Below are 21,555 nucleotides of genomic sequence, written 5' to 3' on the forward strand. Positions count from 1 at the left end.
AGCAATAAATAAAGAGAACATGAGATAAAGAGCCCTTAAAGTGAGATCATTGCTTGTGGGAACACCTCAATGGAGGGGCAAATCAGTGTTATTATCCCCTTTTATTCAAGAGACTGATGGCTGAGGGGTAGTAACTGTTTTTGAACCTGGTGGTGCGAGTCCTGGGGTTTTTGTACTACCTGATGGCAGCGGCACAAAAAGCTTTTTATTTTACTGTGATGACACAAAGGTTGGGGGAGGGGGGGGGGTGTTGTGGATAGTATAGAGGCTGTCAGAGGTTACAGTGGGACATTGATAGGATGCAAAACCTGTGTGGCCCTATGTATAAGAAATAATATTAAATCATTAGAAAGGAATGACATAGGAATGGAAGGTGTAGAGTCTTTGTGCGGTGAGTTAAGAAATGACAAAGGTAAAAAGACCCTAATGGCAATTGTATACAGGCTTCTAAAACAGCAGCCAGGATGTAGATTACAAATTACAGCAGGAGATAGAAAAGGTGTGTCAGACAGGCAATGTCATGATAATCATTGGGGATTTTTACATGACAGAGGATTGGGAAAACCAGGTCAGTACTGGACCTTAAGTGAGAAAATTTGTAGTATAAGGGAAGGCTTTTTAGAACAGCTTGTTGTTGAGCCTACTAGGGGATTGGCTGTGCTGGATTGGGTGTTGTGCAATGATCCGGAGGTGATAAGAGAGTCTAAGGGAAATGGATTACAATATGATCAAGTTCACTTCGAAATTTGAGAAGGAGAAACTAAATTCCAATGTGTCAGTATTTTAGTGGAATAAAGCAAATTGCAAGGGGATGAGAGGGGAACTGGCCAAGACTGGAAAGAAACACTAACAGGAAGGACATCAGAGCAGCAATGGCTGGAGTTTCTGCGAAAAATGAGGGAAGTGCAAGACAGATACATTCCAAATAAGAAATTTTCGAATAGAAGAAGGACACTACCGTGGCTGACAAGTGAAGTCAGAGCCAAAGTAAAAGCAAAAGAGAGGGCACAATAGGAACCCAAAGCTAGTGGGAAGATAGAGGATTGGGAAGCTTTTAAAAACTTGCAGAAGTATATAAAGGGTAAAAGAGAGTTGAGGGTAGATATAGGACCAATAGAAAATGATGCTGGAGATATTGTAATGAGAGACACAGAGATGGCAGAGGAACCAAATGTGTATTTTGCATCAGTCTTCACAAGTGGAAGACATCTGTAGTACATATACCAAGAGTGTCAGGGAAGTGAAGTATGTGGAGTCAAAATTACGAATGAGAAGGTACTCAGGAAGTTTAATGGTCTTAGGATGGATAAATCTCCTGGACCTGATGGAATGCACCCTCGGGTTCTGAAGGAAGTAGCTGGAGAGATTGCGGAGGCATTAACGATAATCTTTAAAGAATTGATAGATCCTGGCATTGTACCGGATGACTGGAAAATTGCAAATGTTACATCTGCTATTTAAGAAGGGTGGGAGGCAGCAGAAAGGAAACTATAGATATGTTAGCCTGACATGTGGTTGGGAAGTTGTTGGAATCGATTGTTAGGAGTACCTGGAGGCACATGACAAGATAGGCCAAAGCCAGCATGGTTTCCTGAAAGGAAAGTTCTGCCTGACTAACCTACTGCAATTTTTTGAGGAAATTACAAGCACAGTAGACAAAGGAGATGTGATGTACTTGGATTTTCAGAAGGCCTTTGGCAAGGTGCCACAGATGAGGCTGCTTAGCAAGATAAGATCCCATGGAATTACAGGGGAGTTACTAGCATAGGTGGACCATTGGCTGATTGGCAGGAAACAGAGACCAGGAATAAAGGAATCCTATTCTGGCTGGCTGCTGGTTACCACTGGAGTTCCATAGAGTTTGGTGTTGGGACTGCTGCTTTTTACGATGTATGTCAATGATTTGGACTATTGAATTAGTTGATTTGTGGCTAAATTTGCAGATGATACAAAGGTGGGTGGAAGAGCAGGTAGTATTGCGGAAACAGAGAGACTTGGGTAGTTTATGGGTATGGGCAAAGAAGTGGCAAATGAAATATAATGTTGGAAAGTGTATGGTCATGTACTTTGGTGGAAGAAATAAATGGGCAGACTATTTAGATGAGGAGAGAATTCAAAATGCAGAAATGCAAAGGGACTTGGGAGTCCTTGTGCAGGATACCCTAAAGGTTAGCGTCCAGATGAAGTCAGTGGTGAAGGAGGTGTGGTAAACTATGTATACCTGTCTGGACACACCCCTCTGCTGACTGCTGCTGTGGATCCTCCCACAGACCCCTGTATAAAGGCGATTGGGGCACTGCTCCTCCCTCAGTCTCTGAGATGTTGTGCTCCCTTTTTGCTGTTAATAAAAGCCTATTGTTCACTTCCAGTCTTTGAGAGTTATTGATAGTGCATCAGGAGGCAAATGCAATGTTGGCATTCATTTCTAGAGGTGTAGAATATAAGAGCAGGGATGTGACGTTGAGCCTGTATAAGGCACTCGTGAGACCACACTTGGAGTATTGTGTGCAGTTTTGTGCTCCTTATTTTAGAAAGAATATACTGACACGACATTGGAGAGGATTCAGAGAAAATTCACAAGAATGATTGCAGAAATGAAAGGGTTACCATATAAGGAAAGTCTGGCAGCTCTTGGGCTGTTCCCTAGAGTTCAGGAGAATGAGGGGCAATCTCATAGAAATATTCCAAATGGTAAAAGGCCTGAACAGATTAGATATGGCAAAGTTATTTCCCATGGTAGTAGAGTCCAGGACAAGAGGGCACAACTTCAGGATTGAAGGGCATCCATTTAGAACTGAGATGCTATGGAATTACTTTAGTGGGAGGGTGGGAAATCTGTGGAATTTGTTGCCCCGAGTGAGTGTGAAGGCCAAGTCATTGGGTGTATTTAAGGCAGAGATGGATAGGTTCTTAATTAGCCAGGGCATCAAAGGGTATGGGGTGAATGCAGGGGAGTGGGGATGCCTGGAAGAATTGGATCGGCCCATGATTGAATGGCAGAGCAGACACAATAGGCTGAATGGCCTGCTTCTGTGCCTATATCTTATGGTCTTATGTTCTAAAAGAGTATGGCCTGGCTGGTGGCGATCTCTGATAATGGATGTTGCTTCCCTACGACAGCATTTCACGTAGATATGCTCAATAGTTGTGTTACTTCTGATGTACTAGGCCAAATCCACTACCTATTGTAGGATTTTCCATTCAAAGATATTGGTGTTCCCATACCAGGTTCGCACAATATCTTGGACCGAAAGGCCTGTACTGTGCCTCATTATTCTATGCTTTATTGGAGCAAATTTAATGTTGCTTATTTTTTTAAATTAATAACTATATTTTTAGATATAATAAAGTACACTCCTTGTTCTGAGAAACGGAAACTGTTAAGATTAATTCGTGTGGACAGTCTCCATGAATTGTCAATTGCAGTTTGACACTGACTTTCTAAATCAATTCAGTGAATCTGGGAAATGTGAGGATGAAGAAACTATTAACAAGGATGATGTTGGCACTAGAGTGCTTGGAGATGCTGTGTAAATGGGATGCTTTTATCCCCGAGAAGAGCCCCTATAGAGGTTTCTAAATCATTCAAGTCGTAGATCAAGTCAATGATCATGGTCTTTTCCCAGGGTAAGGTAGCTTAAAGCTAGAAAGCACTGGTTTAAGGTGTGAGAGGAAAAAAATTAATGGGGACCACAGGGGCAAGTTATTCCACACAGAGAATGGTGGGTATATGGAACAATCTTTCAGAGGAGGTGGTGAAGGTGGATACATTTTAAAATGTTTAAAAGACGTTTGGACAAGTTCACAGAATGGGAAGGGTTAGAGGGATATGGGCCAAACACAAGGAAATGGGACCAGATCAGGTGTACAGTCAGGTCAAGTCCTCGTCTTGTTACTGGTACCACATAGCCCAGTACCACCCGTTGGGTCGGGTTGTCGGCGACTCAACCAGCACACCCCCTGGTGCACTTTGGTTAACCAGGGAGGAGGGTGCATAGGCAGGACTAAGAACAAAACCTGTCAAAGGGCGGATGAACTCCTTGTCAGTCAACAGCCACCTACTTACTGTCTCTGTGAGGAGTGGCGTGCCACACAGTCTTTCATTTTGCATCTTATAAGGCATATGCCTGTCACTGGCCCCCTAGGCCTGAGTCGTTAGGTAGGCATCTTGGACAGCATGAATAAGTCAGGCCTAAAGACCTGTTTTCATTTTGTATGTCTCTATGACATAATGTTGCTGGAAGTGAGAGTAACCCTGTGAGGATACTATTCAATAGGTTAGTTGGAAATGGATTTCAAGTTAAGTTTGGAAAAAATAATCCACAACAGATAGTGTTTGAGAGTTACAGTTAACAGTGGGTGGAAGCATTGGAGGTGAGGAACCAGCATCTCTTGCAGTGGAGTATTGTGTGCAGTTTTGTTCACATACCTACAGGAAAGATATCAATAAAGTTGAAAGAGTGCAGAGAAAATTTACAAGGATGTTACTGGGACTTTAGAACCTGAGTTATAGGGAAAGGTTGAATAGGTCAGGATTTTATTCCTTGGAGTATAGGAGAATGAGGGGACATTAAATAGAGGCATACAAAATTGTGAGGGGTACAGATAGGGTAAATGCAAGCAGGCTTTTTCCACTGAAATTGTTGAAACTAGAACTAGACCTCATAGGTTAAAAAGGTGCAATATTTAAGGGGAACCTGAGAGGGAACCTCTTCTCTCAGAAGGTGGTACGAATGTGGAAAGAACTGCCAGTGGAAGTGGTGGATGTGGTTCAGTTGCCATGTTGATGAGAAGTTTGGATACATACTTGGATGGGACGAGTATAGAGGGCTGTTGTCCAGGTGTGGGTCAATGGGATTAGGCAATAACAATTTGACATGGTCTAGATGGGCCGAAAGACCTGTTTCTGGCCCGTAGTGCTCTATGACTCTAAGGAGGTGAGGATGTGATATTTGGCCATGGAGGATGTAATAGACAAGACTGATTCTTACTAAATAAATAACTAGTTGATTTTGGGCTTGAGTTGATTGATTGTGTACTTTATTGTTCCTCTTTTCTTCAGGCTTCTGAAGAATAATCCATCACCAAGTTCTCAGGAAGTGGAGGATAACTTCGATGGCAATATTTGCAGATGTACAGGTTTGTAGAGAACTCAATGTCCAGTCGTGTGGCCTGTTCATCTGGCCAGTTAAAAGAAAGCAATTTTCATAGGGCTTCATTAATTTCAACATTTTTAATTTTCTGCGACTGTTTCATGTGATGTGGCATAGATCAGATAGACCTCTTTGACAGCCCACAGCAGCTGATGCTAGCTGTGATCATTGTGTGTCACTTTGCTCTTAAATTGACATTTTTATGTTGTAAAGTTCATTTGCAAAGATCTCTCCAAATATGCAATCGCTTATGTTCAAAGTAAGTTTTCATCATTACTGGAGTGCAGAAATTTCCTTTCTGTGTAGATTTACTTAAGGTGATGTGTATAAGATGATGAGAAGCATTGATCATGTGGATAGTCGGAGGCTTTTACCCAGGGCTGAAATGACTAGCATGAGAGGGCATAGTTTTAAGGTGTTTGGAAGTAGAAACAAAGGAGATGTCAGGGGTACGTTTTTTACGCAGAGAGTGGTGAGTGCATGGAATGGGCTGCCGGCGACGGTGGCAGATACAATGGGGTCTTTTAACAGACTCCTGAACAGGTATATGGAGCTCAGAAAAATAGAGGGCTCTGGGTAACCCTAGGTAATTTCTAAGGTAGGGACATGTTCAGCACAACTTTGTGGGTCAAAGGCCCTGTATTGTGCTATAGGTTTTCTGTGTTTCTGTACCTAATGTGTTTGATTTTGCTATGAAGTATTCAGACCAGGTAGATAGGTCTGTACAACATCATGGGCTGAAGGGCCCGTACCGTGCTGTTTCCCAGCATCAAAATATCCAATATGTTTACTGTGGGGGGGGGGGGAGTGGCGGGGTAAAGGATTTAAAGTGTGTGAGGGAAGTTTTTTGTTTCACAAAGAGTGGTGGGTTTGTAGGGTTGGTGGTAGAGAAAGGTATGACAAAGACGTCTAAGAGGCTGTTAGGTTGACACATGTATGTGTAGAGAATGGAGGGATATGGACCATGCATGAACTGAAGGGATTAGATGTCATAGCATAATTAGTACAGCGCAACATTGTGGGCCAAAGGGCCTGTTTTGTACATGTGGAACTTACAATGAGCTGTAATACCCAGTGATTTAAGACTCAATACTTGTTTTTCCATGCATATGTTTTGCTTCCCCTTGCTTTGCCACACTTCTTTCAGCCATGCTACACATTCAAAATATAAAGTGACATTTATTGTCATTTGCACAAGTCCATGTCTGCACAGCATCACAGTACTTGCAGCAGCAGCATCAGCATCATATAAGCATGGCCTCATATAAGCAGAATTCCAAGATAAACAGACAATTTTTAACAAGAAAATAAAATTAGAACAAAATAATTAATTTTAGTGCAAGGTGGTCACGATAACAGCTTGTTCTCCATATTGTACTGCCTTGGCTTGCACCCTGGCTGGTATATCAGATAGACAGCTAGGGCTCAATGTTCATGGTTCACCCCTGACCAACAGAGGGCCTCAAGTCAAGATATTACTAGTGGTGGGGTGGGGAGGGAAATATCTGTCGTGTGTTAGGTAGAGTCCACTACTCTGCACATTTGAATTGATATACCAAATCATGATGTCTTCTACAGTAGAAGTTTGTTAGTGTGCGATGACAAGCTAAACCACCTTAACCTTCTATGAAAGAAAAGGTGCTGGCTGACTTTCTTGATGCATCTATATGCAATATATGATATTGCATCTTTGACTACTGTGAAGAGATAGAAATCATTTTTTTATCAACAGAGTAAAAGGATGTCTTTTTAGGGAGGAGGAATCTTTGGAAATCATTGCCGCAGACAGTTGTTGAGGCCATCATTGGGTATGTTTAATGTGAACCTTGGCAGGTTCTTAATTAGTAAGGATGTCCAAGTTTATGGGGAGAAGTTAGGAGAATGGGGTTGAGAGGGACATTAAAGCAGCCATGATGGAATGATGGAACAGAGCTTAATTCTGCTCGTCTGCCTTTCGTTCTTATTTGTCTCACGATTATGGCTAATTGAGAAGTTGCAAAATTAGAACAATTTTCAGACTGTCATAGTATTTACTATCTTAAATATGTCATCATTAAATAAATTAGTGACTTTCTAAAGTGGGAGAGGAAGGGAGGGAAGAAGAACCTTTAACTGCTTAAAATATGTGCCATTTCAGTTTTCCTTTTGCTACTGCTTTGGACTTATCGGCCCATACATTCCAACCAGACTTTCTCCTTCAGTGGGTTGAGGGAAGAGGGCAGTAAAGGCTGGGGTGCATCAGCTGTCAGACCCAGCTAGAGATGGCTAATCTAGAGAACTGCAGAGAGGGAAAGGTGGAGGTGGATGACTAATGGAACCTGTCAGTTAAGGCTTCAGCTGGCTTAAGGCTTCTTCAATCAGCTGGGAAAACACTTTTCACGGCCCAAACAGTGAGCTGACCTTGTGGAACTAGCAGCTCAGACCACTCTTTCATTACCAATTTCCAGAATTCCTTGTTGTGGCAAGTTAGGTGGCACGGTAGCATAATGCTGTTACAGCACCCGTGACCACAAAAGTTTCTTGTGGGTGCTCTGGTTTCTTCCCACATTCCAAAGATGTATGGGTTAGGGTTAGTAAATTGTAGACATGCTATGATGATACCAGAAGCATGGGCTGCCCCCAGCACATCCTTGGACTGTGTTAGTCATTGATACAAGCAACACGTTTCACTGTATGTTTCAATACACATATGATAAATAAAGCTGTCCTTTACTTTTGTTTTTTTAATCTTTAATTCACCGGTGGAGGCCCAACAAGCCAGATGGACCTGGTACCATGCTGTATCTCTAAAATAATTCTAAAAATAGACCTGGACATCCAAATCTTATGTTTTCAGGTTACAATCCTCTAATCTGACCTCAAGCAGTTACTCTGTAACGTCACTCGCAGCAATATTACTAAATAGATTTACTTTGGAAGGTAACAGTAGTGAAATTGTTCCCTGTGAAATCGGTTAAATAGAACTATCAAAAAGAAAATGTAATTATCCTTTCCTTTATACATTTTTCAATGTTGTTATATAATACAACTTGCAACTGAGTTTGAAATCACAAGATCCTTCATCAGGTCTATAATACAAAGGAACAAAAAAAGTCCTTAAAGCCCATTTATCTTTCCCGCTTTTAAGCGAGATTATGACAGATTACAAGACTTAAAGCAATAGTGAAGCTTCTAGGCAAGGGATTCCATATATAACAGTCCTAATATGCAAACTTACCACTGGCCCAGTGAATGCTAATGTTGGCCAGAGTCTGTGCATTTCCCATTGGCCTAATTAGCGCTGCAGAACTTGATTTAATGCAACTCATGCTCATGCCCATGCACAAAGGGGAGGATGTTGTTATTTTTGTCGACTAACTGTCCCAGTTGAGTGTGAAAGATTATTCAAGGCATCATGATCAACAATCAGAAGGATCCAAAAATAGCGATGTAGGTAGAAATACAGCTGTTTGGATCAAACTATTGATTTTTAACTTAGAAGTTTGTTTTCTTCTGGTTGTTAACTTGGAATCCAAGTGTGCTCAATATCCAATGTGAGATGTAGCGGCAATTCATTTTACTAACTCGCTGTTGGTTATGTTTTGTAACCCCAGACACTAAATGAAAGAAAAACACAAAAGCCGGGGGATGTTGGTCCCCTTAGTTTTTCTTTAGTGAGGTACTCCCATATGATGTAGTGGTGTAATAATGTATGCTATTCACGTACCTCTTACAAATAACACATAATGAATTATGTAAACAAAAATGCTTAATCAAACAGTATATTTACAATACTCAAATATTACTGAAATATTGAATACACTACAGCTGTTTCTCTCTTATCTCTAGGGTACCGTACTATTTTAGATGCCATGAAGTCCTTTGTAAATGATTCTGACAGAAAGCAAAAAGGATTCTTCATTGATATTGAGGTAAAGTCTAAAGCACTGGTACTCATTTTCATTTTGTGATGTTTATATTATGATGTTACCAGTTTTTAAAGTACTTTTCCATATCTGGGGATTTGGAGTTAATAGGGTATTATACAGTAATATTGATATGTTGACTGCTTCTGGAGTAAAAATATGCTTTTATTTTGTATTTTTGTGTTTTAAGGATTTGAAGACTTGTCCTAAGACAAAACAACTGTGTAAGCAGACCGACATGAACAAAATTGAACCTTGTACTGATCAAGCAAAGAGCAGAGCCAGCTTGCTTTTCTCAAAGAATAATATAAGTTGGTACCACCCGACTGCACTAACAGAATTGTATCTGTTATTGAAAGAGCATTCCACGGAAGCCATCAAACTTGTACAGGGAGATACTGCTAAAGGTACTACAAGGATGCAAATTTATGTCATGATTTTTTGCGACAGCAGTACAGTGCAGTACATAAAAAACTATAAATTACAAGAAATATACATATATGAAATTAAATAGGTAGTACAAAAAGAGAGGAAAAAATACTGAGGTACATGGGTTCATTGTCCATTCCGAAATCTGCTGGTGGTGCGGAAGAAGCTGTTCCTGAATGTGTGTTTTGAGGCTCCTGTACCTCCTCCCTGATTGTAGCAATGAAAAGAAGGCATGTCCTGGGTGATGTGTTTTCTAAATGATGGATGCTGACTTTTTGAGGCATCACCTTTTAAAGATGTCCTCCATGCTGGGGTGGCTAGTGCCAGTGATGGAGTTGCCTGAGTTTGCAAGTTTACAATTCATAAGTTACTGGCTCAAAGAAAAATAAACTGTAGATAAGATATCAGTGGGAGCTTATTTGCTCTAAGTATATTTTTAGTAAATATCTCCTCTGTCCTGACTAAAATAGGAGGCCATTTGGACCATTGAGTTGATGCCAGCTCACACAGTATTCACATCAGCCCCTTTCTCCACTTATTTCCATGAAACTGATTCTGTTTTACATCCTGTCATTTCCTCTCTGGTACTCCTGCCATTCGCCAATAGGGAGAGTCAAGGATCAGAGGCCACAGACTTAGAAAATAAGGAAGTATATTTAGAACAGAGATGAGGAGGAGTTTCTTCAGCCCCAGGGTGGTGAATCTGCGGGATTTATTGCGACAGACTTGGCCATGGAGGCCAAGTCATTGGGTGTATTTAAAGCTGAGATTGATAGGTTCTTGGTTAGTAATGGTTCAAATCTTGTGCGGAGAAGGCAAAGGAATGGAGCTGAAAGGGAAAATAAATCAACCATGGTCAAATGGCACAGCAGACTTGATGGGCTGAATGGCCTAATTCAGCTCCTATGTCTTATGGACTTATTAGAACCAACACAAGAGGCAATTTACAGTAACATATTAAGCTACAAGCCAGCACATTATTGGGAGAAAACTAGAGCGAATGTTGGAGACCTGTGTGGTCATAGGGAGAATGTGGAAATTGCACACAGACAGAGCTGAAGGTGCTGAGGCAGTGAGGCAGCAACAGATCTGCTATTTCACCAGGCCACGGGTTGACAATTTCTCCTCACCACAGCCCAGCCCAGCCGATCATCAGTCCCCACAGGCAGTCAAAACCATTAGTTTTACACAACTTAAAATTGCTACAGAAATGAACCACATGAAGGATATATGAGCAAACACACAAAAATGCTGAAGGAACTCAGTATGTTAGGCAGCATCCACGGAGGGGAATATATAGTCGACGTTTCAGGCTGAGATTCAGCATTCAGCATTAGGGCTGGAAAAGGAGTATGAATTAAAAAGTTGGGAGCTGATAGGTCAAAGAGATAAGGGGCTAAAGAAAAAGGAGATTGGACCATGGGAGAAAGGGAAGGAGAAGGGTGATGGGCAAGTGAGAAGTAAAGGGGTGAAAGAGGAAGCCAGAATGGGAAATGGAAAAGGAAGTATAAATTACTAGAAGTTAGAAAAATTGCTGTTCATGCCATCAGATTCAAAGTATTATCAAAGTATGTGTATGTCACCATTGAATTGCAGTGAGTGAAGTTATCTACGTTGATGGTTGTAGGATAATAACTGCTCCTGAACTTGGTGCCTGAACTTGGTGATGAAGGATCTAAGGCTCCTGTACCTCTCTCCCAATGGCAGTAATAAGAAGGCAGTGTGACCTGAATGCTGAAGGTCCTTGATAATGAATGGATGATAGTTGGAAGCTACTCTAACAGGGTGAGAGGTGATACTGCTCCAACCTGAGTGTGGCCTGATCGTGACTGTAGATGAATCCATGGCCAGACATGTCAGAATGGGAGTGGGAAGTCGAATTGGAATGGATAGCCACTGGGAGATCCTGCCTTATGTGGCAGACAAAGTGAAGATGTTCAACAGTGATTTCAAAGGATTCAAAGATTCATTTATTATCGAAGTATACACTCTGAAATTCTTCTCTAGATGGCCACAAAGCCTAGAAATGACAACATGATCATCAACCCCCAATTCCCCCCTCCCGCACACAAAAAATGGAATAGTCATCTACCCCAAAAAATGAGAAAGATTGGGTGAAAAAGACAGAATATAGAAAACGATAAAATGGGGGGGGGGGGGGGTAAGTCCATAGTGCATAGTCCAAATCCATATCCAAACGCAGAAAACCTGGATAATATTCTCTGGGCACGGTGACAGGCCACATAGTCTCCCCAGTCAGCGTTGGATCTCTTCAAGCACCTAAAGAATCTCTTGTGTCTACGTATACATAGGCCTATGTTCCAGCCACCATGATGATTTAATATATCAATGTACCACTTACATCGGCTTCATCCTCTGTGATAATCTAGGAAGTCAGCAGCATATCCATTTGATACTGCAGTCATGGCGAAGTATCTTTTGTTTAAGCTGCCTGGCTCGATATCCTCCTTCCCCTCCCCCCACCTTTTAATTCTGGCATCTTCTCCCTTCCTTCTCAGTCCTGAAGAAGGGTCTTGCCCAGAAACATTGACTGTTTATTAATTTCCATAGATGTTTCCTGACCTGCTGAGTTTATCCACTAATTTAAACCAATCCTATTTACCTGCATTCCCCCCCCCCCACCCCCCGATAGTGTGTCCATCTAAAAGCATCTTTGAATGTTACACACACAAAATGCTGGAGGAACTCAGTAGGCCATGCAGAATCTATGGAAAGAGTAAACATTTGGCGTTTTGGGCCGAGACCCTTCAGCAGAACTCTAGTGTTGCTCTTGCTTCTGCTTTTTCCACCTTCCCTAGCAAAGGGTTTCCAGGCACCCACCAAAAAAGCTTTTCATAAATCTTTTGTAAACTCCTCCCCATCACTTTAAATCAATGCCCTACAATATAAAGCATTTTCACCTTGGGGGAGAAAATATTCCAACTATCTTAACGATTTTATATAATTCTACCAGGCAACCCCTCAGTCTCTGATGTACCTGAGAAAATAATCTAAATTTGTTTAACATCTCCTTGTAGCTAGTAGTCTCTAATCCAGGCAACATCCTGGTGAGCCTCTTTTACACCCTCTTCAAAACCTTCAGTTCAATTCACAATATTGTGTATTGTGACCTTACACAATATTTTAAATGAGGAGTAACTAAGGTTTTTACAGCTACAAACCTGACTTGACAACTTTTTTAACTCACTGCCGTGACTAATGTCAGGAGGATGTTATGAGAATGCAGGGTAACTTGGACAGGTTGGGTGAGTGGGCAAATGTATGGCAGGTGCAGTTTAATGTGGATAAATGTGAGGTTATCCACTTTGGTGACAAGAACAGGAAGGCAGATTACTATCTAAATGGAGTCAGGTTAGGAAAAGGGGAAGTACAATGAGATTTAGGTGTTCTTGTACATCAGTCAATGAAAGCAAGCATGCAGGTACAGCAGGCACTGAAGAAAGCTAATGGCATGCTGGCCATTATAACAAGAGGAATTGAGTATAGGAGTAAAGAGGTCCTTCTGCAGCTGTACAGGGCCCTGGTGAGACCCCACCTGGAGTATTGTGTGCAGTTTTGGTCTCCAAATTTGAGGAAAGACATTCTTGCTATTGAGGGAGTGCAGCGTAGGTTCACAAGGTTAATTCCCGGAATGGCGGGACTGTCATATGTTGAAAGATTGGAGCGACTGGGCTTGTATACGCTGGAATTTAGAAGGATGAGAGGGGATCTGATTGAAACAGATAAGATTATTAAGAGATTAGACACACTGGAGGCAGGAAGCATGTTCCCGCTGATGGGTGAGTCCAGAACTAGAGGCCACAGTTTAAGAATAAGGGGTAGGCCATTTAGAACTGAGATGCGGAAAAACTTTTTCACCCAGAGAGTGGTGGATATGTGGAATGCTGTGCCCCAGAAGGCAGTGGAGGCCAAGTCTCTGGATGCATTCAAGAGAGAGTTAAATAGAGCTCTTATAGATAGCGGGGTCAAGGGATATGGGGAGAGGGCAGGAACGGGGTACTGATCACAGTGAATGGCGGTGCTGGCTAGAAGGGCCAAATGGCCTACTCCTGCACCTACTGTCTATTGTCTATAATAAAGGCAAGTAAGCTGTAGACCTTTTTTACCAACCTCTCCACTGTTAGGCAGATATCAACGTGTACTCCAAGATTCCTCTGTACATCGGTACGCCTAAGAGCCTTGCTATTTCCTGTATATTTCTTGCATGGGAGCACGTGGGGCGGCAGAAGGCTTTACAGTACCAGCGACATGGGTTCAATTCCTGCTGCTCTCTGTAAGGAGTTTGTACGTTCCCCCAGTGACCACGTGGGTTTCCTCTGGGTGCTCCGGTTTGCTACCACAGTCCAAAGAAGTACTGGTTAGTAGGCTTATTGGTCATTATAAATTGTACCATGATTAGGCTAAGGTTAAATTAGGGGTTGCCAGTTGGTGTAGCTCAAAGGGCCAATTCAGTTCTGTTCCCCATCTGTAGTATCTAAAAGAGGCACTGCTTCAAGAAAGCAACATCCTTCATCAAAGATCCCCACCATACAGGCCATGCCAGAAAAAGTGAGATGTGCTAGTCACCACTCATTTCAATTGTACTTCCTATTCCCATTCTGACATATCAGTCCATGGCTGCCTCTACTGCCGTGATGAGGCCTTGCTCAGGTTGGAAGAGCAACACCTTGTATACTGTCTGGGTAGCTTCCAACCTGATGGCATGAATATCGATTTCTGGTAATTGCCCCCCCCCTTCACCTTCCTCCTTCCCATTTCCCTCTCTCACCATATCTCCTTACCTCCCCATCACTCCCCTCTTTTGCTCCTCCCCCTTCCCTCTCTTCCATAGCCTCTATCCTCTCCTATCAGACTCACTCTTCTCCAATCCTTTATCTCTTTCACCAATCGACTTTCCAACACTTTACTTCACCCCTCCCCCTCTCCCGGTTTCATCTATCATCAACTACCTTGTATTTCTTCCTCCCCTCCCTGCCTTCTTACTCTGACCTTATTTCTTTTTTCCAGCCCTGAAGAAGGATCTCCGCCTGAAACATCTCTGTTTACTCCTTTCCGTAGATGCTGCCTGACCTGCTGAGCTTCCTCCAGAATTTTGTGTGTATAGTTTTTATTTCGAGCATCTGCAGACTTTCACTTGTTTATAAATAGGAAGGGTTTATTTTCTTTGCTCAAAAGCCTATGGGTAGGAGGTTTGAAGTACTTGGTAAGAGTATTTTAAGGGAGATGAGGAAAATAGAGCTTCAGCTAAATTTGGTAGGGGTGCAAGAAACATAAAAGCTGGAAGGTGGGAATATTCTGGGCAGCATAGTGGCTTGGTGGTTAGTGCATCGTTTTATGGAGCCTATAATCACTGATTGGCATTCTCCCCATGGCTGTGTGAGTTTCCTCCAGAGGCTCACGTTTCCTCCCACATTACAAATACGTACAGGTTAGGGTTAGTGAGCTGTGGGCGTACTATGTTGGCAACACTTGTGGGCTGCCTACAGCACATCCTCACTAATTTGATAAGAAGCAAAGGGTGCGCTTCACTGTATATTTCAGTGTTTTCATGTAAAATGTGACAAATAAAGCTAATCAATAACCAATCAATAAGCACAAGAAAGTCTGCAGACATTGGAAATCCAAATCCAGGTCAATAAAATTCTTTTCAGCTGTCATGTACACAGGTCAAATAGTCTCCTACAGTACAAGGTTTCTGTCTTTCTGTTTTTTCTAAAGTTCATTAAGCTCGCAAACATTTACTGGTATTTGGCAATAAAAATCAACTGGAGTTTATTGACATCTGCACAAATTCACAAGTGCATAGGTGCAGCGAAAAACTTACAGCATCATCACACGCACATAGCATCACATAAGTAGCTATCACAGGATTTGCATATTATATGCAATTTTTACAAGAAAGAAAACAGAATAAAAATAAATTCAATTTTAGTACAAAGTGATAAAAGTGCTCATTGTGTTGCTAAACTGTAGTGGTGTTTAGGGTTTTAGACCATAAGACATAGCAGAATTAGGCCCTTTGGCCCATTGAGTGCTCTGCCATTCAATCATTGCAGATTTAATTTCCTTCTCAACCCCATTCTGCTGTCTTCTTCTCATTACTTTTGATAGCCTTACCTATCAACTACCTCTTTAAATATGTAAATATAGTGGGAGCAAAAGATGTTTGGAATGGCGGGGGTGGAATGCTGCATGAGTGTGGGACGTGGCAGAGGAGTGCTGGGGGCAGGGGGTAGTGTGAGTGCAGACGCACCCAGCTTTGAAACACCAGGCAAGGTCATTTGATTCCAAACAATTGGTTAATTGATCAATACAGGAAGTCTCTGGTGTTTCTCTCTCCTGTTCCATTTTGCCAGCCATGATTCCCCTCTCTCATCCCTTTCCCACTCTCAGTCACCAACAGAGATCAATATCAAAATCAGGTTTATCATCACTCGCAAATGTCATGAAATTTGTTTTGTTTTGCAACAGTACAGTGCAATACATAAAATTACTACGGTATGGTGCAAGAGTTTTGTGTACCCTACCTGTAATATATGTGCCTAAGACTTTTGCACAGTACCGTACCTCTTGCCTAATAGTAGCTGTGAGAAGATGGCATGGCCTGTATGGTGGGGATCTTTGATAATGGATGTCGCTTTCTTGAAGCAGTGCCCCTTTTAGGTACTCCAGGTAGTGGGCAGTTTCCATTCATTAAGATTCAGCTACCATATCTTGATGTGCTGATGATGCTGACTTCTATTTCAAACTCTGCTCTGCACCACTTTATTGCCTCTAGTCATTCTGGTTAGCTGACAATTTTGCAGGACCAGGAATGTTCTTCAGCTCAATGATAGGAAGATGGGTATCAGTCTTTTGTTCTCTGCTGAAATCAGAGCTGCATGGCTGCCAATCCTATTGCAGATCATCAGTGTTAATATCTCTGTGGCTCAATTACACATTTCCAGACTCTTGTTTGACTTTTAAATTCCATAGAATATTCATTCTATTGGAGGGTTTAGAAATCTGTGTTGGTAGCAGTGTTTAGTAAAATTGGTGATGAGCTTAGTCAGCACAGTGTTCTCCATTCTTGGAATAATATTACAGTGACAGCTGCTTCTGAGCTTGCCAGAAATCTAGATTCAAGTGAGAGACTCAGTCACATTTAATTATAAATACTTTGCTAATGAGGAGGGATACAAGTCTGGAGGTGCCTCAAGTTAAGTCTATGTTATCCTAACTACAGCCCTCTTGATATTATTTGCTCTAAATATGACCTTGTAGAAACTGACAAGGAGGCTAATTATCTGATATAATTCAGAATCTTTAATTGCTTTGCTGGCGTTGGAGAGGGTCCTGAAGGGGTTCTGGAGAAGGGTCCCAGGATTGAAAGTATTAATGTATGAGGAGCGTTTGATAGATCTGGGCCAGTATTCACTGGAGTTTAGAAGGATGACAGAGGATCTCATTGAAATCTATCGAATATTGAAAGTAGATTTGAAGAGGATATTTCCTATAGTGGGGGATGTTATGTTTTATAACTCCAAAACCTACTATGTAGGCACCTACGCTCGTATGCTAGAAAAAGCGGGATCTCCCAGTAGCCACCCATTCTAATTCCACCCCATTCCCATTCCAATATGTCAATCCATGGCATCTTCTACTGTCGTGATAAGACACACGCAGGTTGGAGGAGCACCTTATATTCCATTTGGGTAGCCTCCAGTCTGATGGCATGAATATCGATCTATTGAACTTCCGGTAATGCCCCCCACTCCACCATTCCCCATTCCCTTTTCCCTCTCTCACCTTGCCTGCCTATTGCCTCCCTCTGGTGATCCTCCCTCTTTTCTTTACAGCAGGCAGTGAAGAAAGCTAATGGCATGGTGGCCTTCATAACAAGGGGAGTTGAGTATAGGAGCAAAGAGGTCCTTCTGCAGTTGTACAGGGCCCTGGTGAGACCACATCTGGAGTATTGTGTTCAGTTTTGGTCTCCAAATTTGAGGAAGGACATTCTTGCTGTTGAAGGAGTGCAGCGTAGGTTCACAAGGTTAATTCCCAGGATGATGGGACTGTCATATGTTGAAAGATTGGAGTGACTGGGCTTATATACACTGGAATTTAGAAGGATGAGAGGGGATCTGATTGAAACATATAAGATTATTAAGGGATTGGACATGCTAGAGGCAGGAAACATGTTCCCGATGTTGGGGGAGTCCAGAACCAGAGGCCACATTTTAAGTACAAGGGGTAGGCCATTTAGAACGGAGTTGTGGAGAAACTTTTTCACCCAGAGAGTTGTGGATCTATGGAATTCTCTGCCTCAGAAGGCAGTGGAGGCCAATTCTCTGGGTGCTTTCAAGAAAGAGTTAGATAGAGCTTTTAAAGATAGGGATATGGGGAAAAGGTAAGAACAGGGTACTGATTGTGGATGATCAGCCATGATCAGATTGAATGGCGGTGCAGGCTCGAAGGGCCGAATGGCCTACTCCCGCACCTGTTGCCTATTGTCTTTCTTCGATGGCCTTCTGGCCTCTCCTATTAGATTCCCCCCTTCTCCATCACTGTATGTCTTTCACCTGTCAACTTCTTAGCACTTGGCTTCACCCCGCTCCCCTCCAAGTTTCACATATCACTTTGTGTTTCTCTCTCTCTTCCCCCTACCTTTTAACTAGGATTCCTCATTTTTTATTCTCCAGTCCTGCCAAAGGATTTCGGCCCAAAATGTCGGCCGTACTCTTTTCCATAGATGCTGCCCAGCCTGTTGAGTGCCTCCAGAATTTTGTGCGTGTTGCTTGGATTTCCAGCATCTGCGGATTTTCTCTTGTTTGTGATAACTTGTGTGCGTTTAGTTTTTACTTTGGAGAGGCGCGTACTTATGACGTGGCATAATGATGTATGCCATTCACATATCTTTACATATAACCTGTAATGAATTATGTAAACAGCAAAGAATGCTTAATCAAACAATGTATTTAAATACACAACAGGGGAGTTTAGGACCAGAGGGCACAGCCTCAGGATATAGGACATCAGTAAGCCAGTCAGCGTCTATGGAAGGAACCAGACAGTTGACACTTTAGACCAAGACCTTTCATTATGAGTCCTGATGGAGGGTTTCAGCCTGAAACATTCTCTGTTTAATTCCCCTCTGTTAGTACTGCCTGATTTGTTGCGTTCCTCCACCATTTTGTGTGTGTTGCTCAAGACTGACATCATCTGCAGAATCTCTTGTGTTCATGGTTTGCTGGCTCTACTGCTTTTTGAAGACCTATTCCCCAACATTTTTTTCTGAAAGGCTAACAATTACAAAACATTGAGTAAATGTTCTGCTAATTGTCTCATAGGTGTTTACAAGAAAGATGGACCTTATCAAGTTCTCATTGATGTGAAAGGCATCCCTGACCTTTACATGGTCACAATGGAACCAGATGGCTTGAAGGTGTTTTCCAATGTTAGCCTGAGTTCACTGATTGGCTACCTGCAACAATATTCGAACGAATCACCATCCTATACCGTTATTGCAAGTCACCTGCTGAAGCTTGCTAATGGACCTGTGAGAAATGTAAGTACTTCTGTTAGTCAGAGTATTTGTGTGCTTAATAAGAGGTGCTCTTCCTTTGTAAGTTAGCCATCTATTTGCCATCTACTTTGAAACAGCAAGTTGAACTACAGGTGGTCAATGAGCAGAAGAAGAATAACTTTTGTCTCTGTTTCCAAAGTTATTCTTTGATGCTTTTATTTAGGTAAGGCAGCATCTCCAGGAAGATAAAGAATTAATGTTTCGGGCCAATGACCCTTCATCTTTCATGTCAATGAATGAGTATAGCAACTAATCAATAAAATCAAAATTCTTCATTTGCATCTTTTTCTTTAAATCGCACTCTTTCAAATTCCAATTTTCCCTCCAAAGGTGAAAAACTTGTGGACTTTTTGGTCTGCACAGTTGAAGGTCCTAGCAATTTTCTCTCTTTCCTCTCTCAGTATCATGGGATAGGTCCCATCAGGCCCTGTTCTTCAAAAGACCCAGCTATCCTTCTCCTTGATGGCATCATGGTCTAGAATATCCCCACTCTGCATACCCCATGGTCTAGCATACCCCACTCTGATTTCATGTTCTTCCACCTCCTCCTCGGTAACTAATGATGCAAAGTACTCATTTCAGAATCAGGTTTAATATCACCAACATATCTCATGAAGTTTGTTAACTTTGTGGCTGCAGTACAACACAATACATAATAATAGAGGATAAAAACTGGATTAAAGTAAGTTTGTATAATAGTTAGTTAAATTAAGTAAGTAGTGCAAAAAAAAAGAAATAAAAAAGTACTGAGGAAGTGTTCATGGATTCAATGTCCATTCAGAAATTGTGTGGATGGAAAAAGGGAAGAAGCTGTTCTTGAATCATTGAGTATGTGCCTTCAGGCTTCTATACCTCCTTCATAGTAGCAATGAGAAGAGGGCATGTTTTGGGTGATGAGGGTCCTTAATGACAGATGCTGCCTTTTTGAGACACTACTCCTTGAAGATATCATGGATACTACGGATAGAGATGACTGATTTTACAATTCTCTGCCGCTTACTTTGATCTTGTGCAGTAGCCTTTAGTACCTTGCCCACTTGCTCTGGTTCCAGACGTACAGTATTTTTTTTTTCTTTTGTCCTTCAGAAAAAGATTATTTTTATTTGTCACATTAATATTGAAACATACAGTGAAATGCATCATTTCCAATAAAATCAACAGGGATTTTGCTAGGGACCATCTGCAAGCCCAGGCTTCTGGTGTAAACAAAGCACGCCCACAGCTTCCTAATGCTAATCCGTATTTCTTTGGAATTTGGGAGGAAACTAGAGCAGCTGGAGGAAACCCGCACGGTCACAGAGAGAATGTACAAACTCCTTACAGACAGTGGCAGGAGTAAAACTCCGATTGGTGATCACTGGCACTATAAAATGATTGAACTAACCACTGTGCTACTGTGCCACCCTCTTGTTTTTAATGTCTGTTTAAAATGCTTGGGGTTCTCATTAATCCTTCTTACCAAGGACATTTTGTGGTTTGTTTCAGACCTCTTAATTCACTGTTAAACTATTTGCTTCCTTTATATTATTCAGGAGCCCTGCCAGACTTCGGCTTCCTAAACTTTACAGGTTTCCTTTTATTTTTTTTAAGTAAATGAACATCATCTCTCATCATATAAGGTTTCCAGACCTTGTCATACTTGTCCTTCACACTCACAACTAGGATGTTGGTCCTGAATCCCAACTAGGAGTCCTTTAAACAACTTCTATATATTTGAGCAACACACACAAAATGTTGGAGGATCTCAGCAGGCCAAGCAGTATGTATGGAAAAGAGTATAGTCGATGTTTTGGGCCAAGATCATCCTGATGAAGGGTCTTGGCCCAGAATATCGACTATACACTTTTCCATAGATGCTGTCTGCTGAGTTCCTCCCACATTCTTTGTGTTTTGTGTGAATTTACAACATCTGCAGATTTTCTCTTGTTTTCCATTTATCTGATATGGATTTACCCAAAATCAGCTGCTCCTAATCTATTCTCTGCAGTTTATGCCTTCCCTCACCTGCCCCACTCCACTTAGCTCATTGAGTAGGTTTGTCAGAAGTAAAAATTCTTCGTCCTGTCATGTAATGTGCACTGTAAATATTATTTTACATTTTCTTTGGCTTTCTTAATGGTTGAAAGTTGAAAAAGTTTTCATTTGCTCCTGTGTTCCACCTTTTAAGGAAAGATTGTCTTTTATTCTGAAGCTGCAGTGTTCCTAATCTCAGTTTGTTTATCATTTTATTTTAATTTTCAGCATTAAACAATGAAAGTCTCATTTTGGAAAATAGATATCTTTATATTTTTCCATTGAAAATTCTACTTCTAAATAGCTTCTAGTATTCCATCTATTTGCCAAACTTTTTGAGGGCAATGGCACAAAATTCCTTGTTGGCTATGAAATCTAGTGGAATAAATAATCTACATAATGTGATTTACTCTTAACCAATTTTTAAAAAGACCTGGAACTATTCTGAGAGTAACGTTAGACATAAATATGA

The 21,555-nt window shown here is 41.5% G+C and overlaps 1 protein-coding gene across 6 annotated transcripts in view; it reads left to right on the forward strand.

Annotated features, from left to right (window-relative positions):
• LOC132393931 (xanthine dehydrogenase/oxidase-like) overlaps positions 1-21,555 on the forward strand; it is a 143,258-nt gene that overhangs the window by 40,683 nt on the left and 81,020 nt on the right. For all 6 annotated transcript variants that reach the window (XM_059969390.1, XM_059969389.1, XM_059969393.1 and 3 more), the window contains 4 exons: positions 5,063-5,139; positions 8,982-9,064; positions 9,249-9,465; positions 18,835-19,052. In XM_059969390.1, coding sequence (XP_059825373.1) covers positions 5,063-5,139; positions 8,982-9,064; positions 9,249-9,465; positions 18,835-19,052 — 595 coding nt within the window. The remainder of the gene's footprint in view (positions 1-5,062; positions 5,140-8,981; positions 9,065-9,248; positions 9,466-18,834; positions 19,053-21,555) is intronic.

This window comes from Hypanus sabinus, chromosome 5 (assembly GCF_030144855.1).
Source record: "Hypanus sabinus isolate sHypSab1 chromosome 5, sHypSab1.hap1, whole genome shotgun sequence".
In the NCBI taxonomy this organism is placed as follows: domain Eukaryota; kingdom Metazoa; phylum Chordata; class Chondrichthyes; order Myliobatiformes; family Dasyatidae; genus Hypanus; species Hypanus sabinus.